The 12,819-nt window shown below is 43.9% G+C and overlaps 1 protein-coding gene across 1 annotated transcript in view; it reads left to right on the top strand.

The window, feature by feature from the left end:
* The window catches only part of ARHGEF28 (Rho guanine nucleotide exchange factor 28), a 223,795-nt gene that overhangs the window by 151,681 nt on the left and 59,295 nt on the right, over nt 1-12,819 (top strand). The window contains exons 17-21 of the mRNA XM_080924751.1: nt 641-689; nt 2,310-2,454; nt 2,536-2,663; nt 4,337-4,477; nt 8,287-8,534. Of these exons, the coding sequence (XP_080780877.1) occupies nt 641-689; nt 2,310-2,454; nt 2,536-2,663; nt 4,337-4,477; nt 8,287-8,534 (711 nt within the window). The remainder of the gene's footprint in view (nt 1-640; nt 690-2,309; nt 2,455-2,535; nt 2,664-4,336; nt 4,478-8,286; nt 8,535-12,819) is intronic.

Genomic DNA, 12,819 nt, shown 5'->3' with positions numbered 1-12,819 from the left:
CACCACTGTGGCTGGAAGTCTACCAGGAGGCATGGTGCTAGCATGCACATTGGGGATCGGGTCACGAAGGTGATGATGGTTGGGTTCCAGTCATTTCATTGCCACCCCACAGTCGTGTGTGGGATGTGTGTGAGTTTGAACAAGATGCTCCTGTAGTGTGGAAGGGGCTGAGGGGGTCCTCGTCACAAAGTTCTGTGTTAACTGACTAGTTGAGGGTTGCTGTAAAAAGTGATACCACAGAGATACAAAGAGAATCTAGGCAGTGTCGGCAGGTCTCGTTCCCCAGGGTCTGCGCGCATGCGTTGTGTATGCTGGTAGGTCTGGGTCTGCGCGCATGCGTTGTGTATGTTGGTAGGTCTGGGTCTGCGCGCTTGCGTTGTGTATGCTGGTTGCCCTGGGTCCTTTAAGCACTGAGTGTTCACGAGTGAGGCTCATCCTCGGTCCTTCTTGCACATTTCGTTGTCACTACACTCCCTTTTGTTCTGTGTACTGTCTTCTGCTTTGAATTCTTCTTTGAAACAAATAAGACAATGACTGTGAAGCAGATGAGGCCCCTATTCTGTGTAACCAGGTGCCCTTTCTTGTAGCCCATTGGTTCTTTAATTTTAATTTATGAGTTTCTAATATGTTTTTTTACTAGAAACTCCAAGAGAAATACAACAAGAACAAACCACAGACCATCCTTGGAAGTAAGTGATGTAGGAAATGACAAGAACTTAAAAAAAGAATGATGTGCGCCATACTTTTTCCAGTCCGTTGGAATCTGTCCATTTTTTGCTGGTCCCTGTGGCCAGTGTTACGGAGAGCCCATGCTTGGATTAGTTGCGTGTGAGGTTGTAGACTCATTAGCACCTCCAGTGTGATACTGAAGTTGTAAAGCATGCTGATGTTTTATTTGTATATTTCTAAATTTGATGACTCTGTTGTTGTTGTAATTACACACTGCTGAGGTTTAAATAGTTTCTCTTGAAAACAATCAGGAACCTTCGATACTTCCTTGTGTTACACACAAGAGCCAGCCACGCTAATATATCCTCAGTGTGAAAAAACATTTGCTTTATCCTGAGAGATTTTGCAATTTCTTCTGAGGTTGCTTTGCATGCTGAGTGGCAGGAATTCTAAGTTCCTGCTCACTTTTCAGTTTAGCCCTGTAGCAAAGAGTAACTGACATCTTGGAAACCACTTTGGTGGCGACAATCAAGTGTGCTGAGTCCCGGGGACACGCTTTTGGGGGTGGCATTATACAAGTTGGTTTGCACTCTCTTGCTACTAAGCTCCTTGCTTTGGCCTCAAAGTCCTCTGAAATCAGTTCTGAGATGCTTCTCATTGTCATAAGGTTAAATGGGTGACTAAAAAGAAGCTTAGAATTTAGACATTTCAATGCGATCTATTCCTTCTCTTTATACATGAGGATAAAGCAGAGATGTACACAATCCCTCCTTGTTACATCCTGGGGCCTTTGTAAACACATTATCCCTTTGCTCCAGATGGTGTACTCAGTAGATACACTGTGTACTCAATAGCTACACTGTATACTCAGTAGCTACACTGTGTACTTAGTAGCTACACTGTGTTCTCAGTAGCTACACTGTACTCAGTAGATACACTGTGTGCTCAGTAGATACACTGTGTACTCAATAGCTACACTGTGTACTCAGTAGATACACTGTGTATTCAATAGCTACACTGTGTGCTCAGTAGCTACACTGTGTACTCAGTAGTTACACTGTGTACTTGACAGCTACAATCCAAAGGGGCTGAGGCACCCTCTGACTTGTTTATACCTCAAACCAGATGTAAATGTGTCCATTTGTTGTCCGGCTGGGCTTTGGCTTTTGTTTGCCTGAGAGTCTTGTTCCACAAGGAATAGGCAGACTCTCTGTCATCATTCCTTTCCCCTGACCTGCTCCCTGGGTGTACAAGCTTGTTTACACACACCATATGCACTTTGCCAACAGGGCTAATAATACCTTGCACCTACTTAAAGCTGGCTTGGAGGAGTACAAGCAGTGGTTTATGGGAAAGCTGGCCTGTGCTTCCCCATTCCATTTACCTGTTTGCTTGGGTCATCCCAGACATCCACAGTCCCCAAGGGAAGGTGTAGAAGGAGCCCTGAAGCATGGGTGGTGGGAGGGTGAGAAAAGGAAGGGACACTGGAAAAGTGCCAGGAAGTGGCAGAGAGACTAGTTTCTAGGCTGGGCCACAGCACTGTAGAAGTGGTTGCTTGCGGGTTTACCTGTCTGGACATCTCTGACTTTCTTTGCGTGTAAATGCTGCACTGGCACATGGAGTGTCTACTGTGATTCCAGGCACTTCAGTTAGAGACGTCCCACCCCCTGGGCTCTCCTTGCACCCTTCCTCCTCCATGCCTATCGGACTGCCGGCTGGAAGGAAGGAAGCTGCAGGGCAGGTACATACACTGTCCAGAAGTGTTCCAGGCACCACTTTGGAAAGGTGAGGCTCGGCAGGCTGCTTCGTTTCCATTTCCCCGGATGCTGGCTGGCGATAACTAGTGTCACCCTTTTGTGCTCCCAGCTTCAGGAGGGCAGCGACGTCCTTGGAGTCTGAGGGTGACAGTAACAGCTGGAGAAGCAGGTCTCATTCTGATGAGCTGTTCCAGTCCATGGGCTCTTCTCCTTCCACGGAGTCATTCATGATGGAAGGTAAGAAGATGTTCGCACATTCCTCTATCTCCGTATTTAACCGAAAAAAGTATTCTGTGCAAGAAATAAGATGTATTATTTTGTTCTTTTTCTTATGTTTATGTGTGTGTGGTATACAAATGTATATGCATGCTCACGTGTGTGAGGGTACACATGTGTGAGGATACACATGTGTAAATAAGAGAACATATGTGTGGAGGCCTGACACTGATGTTGGGTGTCTTTTTAAGCAACTCTTGGCGTGATATGTTGAGGCAAGATCTCTCAAACTCAAAGTTCACCAATTCTGGTTAAGTCTGGCCAGCCGGTTTACCCTCAGGCCTGCCTCCCAAGTCCTGGGATTACAGCAGGCCACCATGCCTGTCCGGCTTTTGCATAGTTTCTGGAGGATCTAAACTTGGTTTGTCATTCTTACATACCAGACTCTTCACCTGTTGGCCCTCCTTGTGGCTTTTTGTTGTTCTTTTAGAAGTCATATGGTATCTACTTGATGTAGAGTCTACTTTTCTTAAGGGTCTCAAAAAAATACCTGAATGTAGGAAAGTGACTTGTTAGGGATGCTGAGGGGTGGGGAAGAGAGGAGAGAGGACTGAGAATGTCCTTTATACACGTGGGAAATGTCAAAGAACGAATTCAGTGAAAGTTTTTAGAAATGACAACTTAGTCTAGGAGGGCGTGATCAGGACTCAGATGATCAGCAACACATTCCTAAGAGATGGATACAATTGCTAAGAGATGGATACAATTGGATACAATTAAAGGAATGAACGATTCTCTGCCGGCATCATTGGAAACGCTCCATAGCTACTGAGAGATCAGAGCAGAATCCGCAAACGCATATTTAATTGAGACTGCTGCCTGGATCACTGGGAGATGTGATCTGCGACCTGCCTGTTGCCTGCTGCTTCTGGAAAATAAAGCACTTCGGACTGTATTTTCTAGGATGCAGTTCAACCTAGGGAGTGGTTTTGTGCTTCCAGGTTGCCCTCAATAAATGAAGTCAACAAATAGAAGGAGAGAGAGTGCTGCATAGGGACCAGTGGGTTCTGGTTCTGTAAAGCCTGTTGTCATTCCTTCTTTATGACCATCAGTTGGGATCTCTAAGGAGCATTGTTTAGGGCAAACAGGCTTTCCTGAGAGGTTCCTGTGCATTCGTGCACATGCATCTGCATGCGTGTGTCTGCATGTAGTTCTTTTCCTGGAAGGTGTTTGGTGCATGTATTTAGCTCATTCAAAAAAGTTTGTACTCACGGGACTCAAGCCTCACACCGGGCTTCCTGTTTTGCCACGTCCTGGGGAATAGCCAAGTGGACAAGTTCAGATTCATATTTGAGTAAACTGTATAAAATAACCCAGGCAAAAGAAATTGGTGAGGTCAAGACTCTGCAAGCAGGGAACGTGCTCTGCTAGAGTGAGCCCAAGCAAACCAAGACATCTCCAGGGATTTCATAACCTCCCTGTCCAGTTCCTGTTGGACACCACTTTTCTTTGCTCTTGTGGCAGTTGTCTTGCTGTGGACCATTTCATGTCTGGTTTTCAGATGCCTCAGGTGTGAACTGTTTTGTTCTCACCAGGGCCTTTCTGTACCTTTAGCGGGTTTGAGCCTGAGGACCCGGTACTTGAAGATCTCTTCGTGATGCATGCTTCACACACTTCTGGCGTTTCTTTTCTAGATGTGGTGGACTCTTCTCTGTGGAGTGATCTCAGCAGTGATGCTCGGGAGTTTGAAGCAGAGTCCTGGAGTCTCGTGGTGGACCCTTCCTTTTGCAGTAGGCAGGAGAAAGATGTCATCAAAAGACAAGATGTCATTTTTGGTGAGCATTTCAAATATGCCCAGGCGGCTAAAGCAGCGGGTTATGGAGGAAAGAACGGTGACACATGTCCAGGCCTTGTTTTATCATTTTACAGCTATCTGATCTGAGACAAACTACACAACTCATCTGCACCTTGGTTTCCCTGTAGTGGGAATTAGTTCACCCACTCTGTGCTCCCGGAGGGTTATGCTTTCAGCCAGAGCCCTGAATTAGTTAACTTGCTCTGAGCTCCTGGCCAACAAGTTTTGACACCTGTCCAGAAGCTCTCTAGATTCTCCATCGAAAGACACACACACACACACACACACACACACACACACACACACCATTTAATTTTGATATGCCTTGACTAACTCAAAGGCTGAGCATTTCTAACCCCCCACCCCAAGCCCCTGGCAGCTAGCATACAGTCTCCCCTCTAACTTTCCTGAGTCAACTTGCTAAATCAACATTTCATTTCTGCTACCCTAGACCCCGTTGGGGGAGTGGCCACTAGAACTATCTCCCAGAATTCTTATATGGCTGGGTGCTTTCTTTCCTGGAGCTCTTACATCTGGTCCTTCTCCCTCAGAGTCCTGGTGATTCTGTCTCTCTCCTTTCTGTCCAAAGCCAGAGAATCTAAAAGTCTTGCCTCGGTCTTTTTGCCCAGCCATTGGTTGTATGGCAAGTCTTTATAATCAGTCGAAGCCAGCTGAGGCCAGGGACCTTCAGGTCTGGAAGCACAGCTGTGGGGCCAAATTAAGACAAAGCCTTAAAACCAGTTCCCAACATCCCCATCAGTAGGACAGGGGTAATGAGACTCAGGTATAAAATGTCCCAAGGCTTAAATGCAACCTTGCATGTATAATCTCCAGGAGATTTGATTTCCTACACCCTTAGCACATCTACCTGAGTGGCCCTTTGAGATACTTTCCCACTTCTTCATATAAGGGCCACAGTGAACTTTCACATACTTGCTGCAGATATCAGAGCTTCATGGATGGCCTACGGTTGACAGCCCATGCCACAGTCCCACTGTTTGTGTACACTGTGCGGTTCCCCGAGCCTGGGTTAGCACAGCATTTATGTGTCTGTAGTTCTTACTGTCCAGCTCACCTGCAGTGAGATTTCACCATGGCACACACAGTAGAGGCAATCTGAAGTAGAAACAATTAATTAGGAAAGTGCAAAGAACGTACTAAAAAGTAGTTTCAATAGGACATCCACTGTGTAGCTAAGACAGGGTTTTCCTTCTCCTTGTTGTTCGTCTTCCAGTCTTCTGCTAGGAGATGCCCTGCTCACCTTCAGCAGAGGCGGGGGTGGGGTTTTATCAAGATCAAGGGAATTGGGGGTTTGTTTCAGAACCTTCCAGGGGCCTTTTGTGTCAGATCACAGGAAGTTAGGGGGATGATGCTGCCCATCTAATGTGTGTTTCTCAAGCATTTAATATTATTCTGCTATGTCTCTTCAGTTGCACGTCAACCTCACACACTGTTAAGCACGATCTCACCACCACGTGAGTGAATTATCACAGGCCGTGTGACCTTTGGTTTCAGAAGAGTTTGCCCTGCAGGCAAAATATTTTCCCTTCGCTCCTCATTGCTTCCCTTTCAAAGATGTAGAGAGCCGCCATTGTGGCTCGTGCTGGGAACCTCAGCTCTTGGCAGGATTGAGCATCCAAGGCTAGTTATCTGGCTATCTAGCCTCGAACCCAAAACCAGTGAAAATAAAACAAGGGCCAGAGGGTAGCTCAGTGTCCCAGCATGCCCTGGATTTTATACTCACTGTCACCCTCCCACAAGCACCCAACCAGAGACAAGAGGTTACCCCCCAACACACACAAAGCTGGGGGAGTATTAGCCCTGCTCAGTTTAGCCGATGAGTAAATGGGGTTAAGGGGTTAAAATCAAATGCTAGGGGTAAGTTAAAAGAGGCTCTAAACAATGTAGAAGGATTCTCTGACTAGTTAGTCCCACTGGAAGGTTTCTGATTAAGATGCATCAAAAGCACTGTATTCAGACCAGTTGCCTCTCCGTGGCTTGTACTTAAGAATTGCTCCCAAACATGGGAGTAGATTGGAGGCTTGTGTAGAACTTGTCCCATGCCCCTACACTTTGGGGGCCACTGTTTCTCTCGTCATGGATTTGAAAAGTTGAAATATAATCCATACATCATAAAAGTTATACACAAATGTAATCAGGGGTTTTTGTTTGTTTGTTTGTTTTTTTAGTGTGCTCCCCAAAGTCGTGGAGCCATCAAGCCCATTCTAGGATATTTGCATTGCCTCAGAAAGAAACTTCCTACCCATTGGAGCTCATTTCCACTTCTCTTTCTTCCTCTGGATTTGGGCAACCACTACTTTCTGTCCTTTGCCTTACAGTGTGTGTGTGTGTGTGTGTGTGTGTGTATTTATAAGGATTGTCCTACTTAAAATATATATAAACTTCATTCCCTTTCATATTCAACTAATGTCCCACTATGTTTCTCTAACCATCAATGGATGGAAATGTTATGTTGTTTCTTCTTTTTCTTTGGAGTCATGGTTACTTTATTCTTTTGGTGATCGAATACTGTTTCCTTTCCTAAGGCGGCTGCAGCATCTTACATCCTTTGCCAATGTTCTAATCACCCCGCCCCTGTCACCAACACATGTTTATTGTCCACTCTTTCTTAATATAGTTAGCTCAGTATGTGTGACATGCTGTGGGCTGTGGGTTTGCATTTCCCCACTAAGTATATTGAATTTGGGAGCTGATGAGGGTGGGGGTGGGGTGGAAGACATGGTAACCATAGGAGTGGGCAAACATTTTGGCTCAGAGACAATCCTACCATTATGGTTTATCTCAAGCCCTGTGACCATCTTTTTGGTTACTTAGTGGCCATTGGTTTATGTTTTCGAAGTAATACTTATTAAAATTCTTTGTCCATTTTGAATTCTTGAAAATATTTAAAGACTTTTGTGTATATATAATATTTTATGTATATTACATACATTATATGTTACAAGCTCAGTCTTTATACCATATATAGTATACTATATATATAGTATAATATATGTATATATATTTTTCTCTGAAGAAAATTGAATTGGGAAAATGATTCCGTGACAGAAAGAATCTACTAGTGTAAAGCCTTGGGAGACTTTATTACATTTAGTTTAAGTCATCAGGTATTAACTGTGAATATTCTCAACACAAAAAGCAAGGAAAGAAAGACTTCCAACAAGCTGTTATATTTTATAGAACATTGGCATGAGAATTGAGGCTTTCGGAAAGACTCGATTCTTAGCTGCTGTACTTGGCTTTCGTCTGTGGGTCTGCTTCTGATATCTGGACATTTAATATTTGGAGTATGAATAGAATGTTAATCACCACTGACTTTTATTCTGGGAAAATTGGTCCTATGTGTCTTGAATATTCCTCCATTCTTGCTTGTGTAACGTAGAACTGAGTTCCAAGGGATGCCTGCGGGGCTTGTTTGCTTGTTCATGACAGATTAATTTTTTTTATTGCGTTATCTCTACAACTGATATTATGTAAGTTTCTGTAGCTCATGCAGAAACTGAACTTGTATATGTAGGATGTTAGCAGCATTGGCCAGGGGGATGAATAGTGGATTATGAAATAATACAAGTCACCTGATACATGTTACTCTTTAGTATCTCCATCTGTCTGTCTGTAAAAGGTGACTTCTCAGGGAGTACGCAAATACAAGCCATAATCCTGAGCTCTTTTCGGTATCTGTGCTCGATTGCTCATAGTCATGTAGAAAAGGTCACACAGCCAACAGGCATGTGACAGCTGCGTCATGCATGTTCTCACATGTTTCAGAGCTGATGCAGACAGAGGTGCACCACATCCAGACTCTGCTCATCATGTCTGAAGTCTTCAGGAAGGGCATGAAGGAGGAGCTGCAGCTGGACCACAGCATGGTGGACAAGATCTTCCCCTGCTTGGACGAGCTGCTGGAGACTCACAGGCATTTCTTCTTCAGCATGAAGGAGCGCAGGCAGGAGTCCTGCGCCGGTAATGACAGGAACTTTGTGATCAACCGGATTGGAGACATTCTGGTACAACAGGTAAGAGGGGGTGCCGAGCTGGTCTCAGAACCCTAAATGTTTGCAGAATCCCCTTTTTTAGAATTATTCATTTTGTAAGTATGAGTGTTTTGTCTGTGCACTCGGTGCATGACTGCTGTCCACAGAATATAAACACGGTTTATCCCCTGGCACTGGAGTTACGGACGGTTGTGAACTACCATATGGATGCTGGTAAAGAAACCCAGGACCCCTGCAAGAGTAACAAGTGCTCTTAATCTCTCAGCCGTCTCTTGAGCTCTGGTTTGCAGACTCTTCATTGATTAAAACCCCTGTGCAGAAATGGACTTGATTTCATTATAGTTGCTAGTAGGGGCCAGGGGCTTTCTTTTGTTGGGTGTTGGTTGATCCTGGAAATCTAACAGATGTCAGAGAGCTTCTGATAGCCAGTGACTACCTCCTGTGTATGGCTCAGGACCTGGCTTGGATTTATTCTGTTGTTATCACCAGATACCACAGTCTAGAATAAATTCTATGGTAAGCTTTGGACTCTGGACTTTTTAATTTGAGAGAGGGTTTCTTACGGCATAGGTTCTCTGTAGTCTTAGATTTCTCTAAACTTACTTTAATAAGGGTTCTTAAATGCTTTAACCTCCCTTCTAGCCCACCAACCACCAGAGGCAGTGGGAAAGAAAAGTTAGTAGGGGAAGTGGACCTGTTTAGAAATGGTTCTTTGGGGGCAATTCCAATCCTGGTTGTCAGGATATCAGCAATTCAGTCCACTAGCAAACCACCAAACAGAAATCAGTAGCTGCAGCTCAATCCAGAATAAACCAGGAGGCTCCACTGGATTGGCCAAATCTGCAGAAGTATAAGAAACCACCAGATTATCACCAGAAGTTCTATGAAGGCAAACGAAGATCAGCAATGTGGTGTAAAGCAAACCAACATGTCAGCATTGTCAGCAAAGACTAATGCTGCAAAGCAAGGCGGACTGATGTGCCAGCCTCCTCCCACTGTCTGTGGGGCCATATTTATATTCTTTCCAAACCTCAGGCATCTTTTCACGTGTCTGTCTGCTTCAGCAAAGCATTTTTTCACAGGTCTGCTTTAGCAAAATATGCTTTCACCTGTGTGCCCCAGTAAAACAACATTATGATTGGAGTCTCCAAAGGAGCCAGAAATGTCTGCTTTAGTTCTCCACTGTAAAATTATAAGGGATGGTTTCAAGTCAAACACTGGCTCACCCTAGGAAGAAGGATATAAACCCTTTATAGTTACCCTGGAAGACAAGACAAATAAATCTCCCTTCAGGCATTTGGGATTTTTGGAGCATCACTGAGAACGGGTTGTGCCATCGGCTAACCCAGTAACAGCCACCTGCATTGGGCCATAGCATTTGCTCAGATCTCTCTGAAGTGCTTCTTGCTAAAAGCGAGCTCACTCGGAGTGAGGTGACATTTTGATATGGAAGGAACTGTGTGTACTCTGTGTGCCCCACTGAACTTTCATAGCATTGTGAGGTGGATGCTATTTTCCCACTGACTAGATGTAGACACCGGGGGTGATGATGGGCTTCACCATCTCAGAGGTGATGAGCCTGGGACAGAGGTCAAACTCTCCTCTCTCAGCAAGGATGTTTAGCCAACTGCAAGACAGCCTTTACTGTCACTGAGATTGTGCATCCCAGGACAATCTTCTCATTTGTTTATGAACATATTGCAACCCCTGCAGTGGCTCCTTAGACTTGGAGTATTTATTGGATGATTGATGCACTTAAAGAAAGAAAAAGAGAGGGGTGAGGGGGAGGCAGGCAAGCAGGCAGGCAGACCATGAAGTCTGTAGACTTCATGTTACCTTCTCTAGGAATTTCAGTGTTTTAAATGCTTCCGCTCTATCCAAGGCAGCCATGGGGTTAAACTGTTTGTTTGTATGTGAAAGATGGAAAAGTTGCTTCACTGATGAAATTAAATACAGTATTTCAGATGCATACAAATGTGGAGACACGTTGCCTGGTAACCACTCTTGCATGTCTAACGATATGAATGTCTGTGTTAGTAAAACTTTTCTTTTTAACAGAAGAGGGATCTGCTTTGCAGCTTATATCCCGAGACCCGTTCTGTCCTCTGCCATCCATTTGAAGCAGAATGACATGAGGGACTTTGCACACATTTAAATAAGATGGTCAGAATGCAGAGAACATTCAAAATTGAAATGGAAGGTTTTAATTCTGTCACCTGAAGTTATCCAAATCTCTCTTTTCTTAAAATAAGTCATCACAATTTGGCCCTTTTTGAACTCTAATCATTGAAACCTGTTTTGTTCTTAGATTATCTTTTTTCATATTTAATGGGAATATGTGTCTTTATCAGTTCTGTATTTAATCTGTGTCCCAGGGAAGACAGTCTGGTCATCTGCATCACTGGACATGGGTCCAGCAGCATAATGGTGGAGGCATAGCTTTCCATTTTGGGAAAAGGAAGAGCTGGTGTTCCTGTTCCTTGTTAGTGTACACAGCGTGGATGTGGCCTGAGTTCCTGTGTATTTTGCTAGCATTGTGCTCAGGAGGTGATTTAAAGAATGTGCTTCAAGAGAACAAAGGAGCAGACTAGGTGTTTCAGGATGTAGGAAGGCAGACTCGGGGTACATCCTAGGGTCTAACTGGATACGCACTTCAGAAGGCTGGGAGAAGCATGCTGGCACACACTTAGCAGGGACATTGTGGGTGGAAAATGGTGGATATGGTTTAAGGCAATCCTTCTTTCATTTTAACTTCAGGGCCACAAAGCTTACCCGAAAATTGTTAAAAATGAAGCTCCGTGTTCTCTTTGTGGTTTCCATAGGAACGAGCTAAGATCTGAGATTTGCTCAGTAACATTTTAATTGTCTGCCTTCTCGTTCCTCCAGCTGTACCCAAGCTATGACACCACAGTCAGAACACTAATGTCTACACCACCAGGACAGTGTTGTCGCCACAAGGGTTCCTACTTCCCTCCCGTCCCCACTCCCATCTCCTCTCCAAGTCCTGGAAAATCTTTATTTCTGTCCCTTGCTAAGGCATTATATACACAGAAATGCATAGCATGTAATCTTTAGGGAATTGGCACAATTCTTTTTATCAGTGGTTATATATGTCAGTAGTTAATTCTTTCTTCATAGTAATTCCACACTGTGGATGTACCTTGCCTTTTTACATTGCTCTCTTACAGAAAGGCATCTTGTTACTTCTGGTTCATACCCGTTATAGATCCACGTGCCATGTTTAGGTACAGACTCAAGTTTTTACTTTGTTAGAATAAAATCCAAAAATGCAATTTTGAGTGAGTTTTGTAAGGTTGAGGTTCACTTGTATTTCTCTTCCTTTCTGTTTTTGTATAATTACAGAAAGGTACTTCTGGCCCCACCGAGCTGGCTTTTGTGCCTTTGCCAAAAATTCCTGTGTGTGGGGTTTCTGTTCTGTTGTGCCAAGCCCCGTGTCTGTATCTTTCGATTCTGGCTTGAAAACGGAAACTGTATAATAATCTGGAAAATCAAACACTGGAGTCTTCCTACTGTACTGAGAATTTTTAGACTTTTTTTTCATTTTCTGTAAATTGAGTAATCTTAGGCGGATTTATAAAGAGCGCCACAATTCTGATATGGTTTGGTTAAACCCATATTATCTACCTAGGAAGTATTGGCACTGTTATGATATTATTTTGATTCTTCTGTTCAGTAAACTTGACAAAAGCTTTCTATTCATTTAGATTGTTAAAAACATTTAAAAATTAAATGTACACGGATGTTTTGCCTGCATTACATCTGTGAACTGCTTTTAATGCCTGGTACCAGCAAAGGTCAGAAGACGACATCAGCTCCCCTAGAACTGTACTTAAAGGAAGTTGTGAGTTTCCCTTTGCATGCTGGGAAATGAATTTCTGAATCTTTATCTTCTACAAGAGCAGCAGGTGTTCTCAACTGCTGGGCTTTTCCTCCAGCCCCTAGTCATTTCGAGTTTTGAACTGGCAGTATTGTGTGGTTTTTAATACAAGTGTTTCATTAGACTTTATTTTAGCACCTGTGGTTTTAGGAAGGCTGTCTGTTGCAAGGAGCTTCCTTGTGGACACGATTGTGTAGAATGACCATGTTCTTTAAAAACTCATAGCTCCATTATGTAGGCAGCCCTCCCAAAGACCCCTATGTCTCGGAATTTTGTGAAGATCTCCCTACGGGTCAGGCTGATGAAAACATTCAGCCACATCTTTCCTTCTCCCCACAGTTAATACATTAGCATGTTGGTTATTCTCCGTTCTCTTCTCAACATGGCTAATGATCGCCTGGGATGTCA

The sequence above is a fragment of the Micromys minutus genome (genome assembly GCF_963924665.1).
Source record: "Micromys minutus genome assembly, chromosome: 11".
NCBI classification, from domain to species: Eukaryota; Metazoa; Chordata; class Mammalia; order Rodentia; family Muridae; genus Micromys; species Micromys minutus.
The sequence above is the reverse complement of the archived record's forward strand: the minus strand, read 5'-3'. Positions and strand labels throughout refer to the sequence as shown.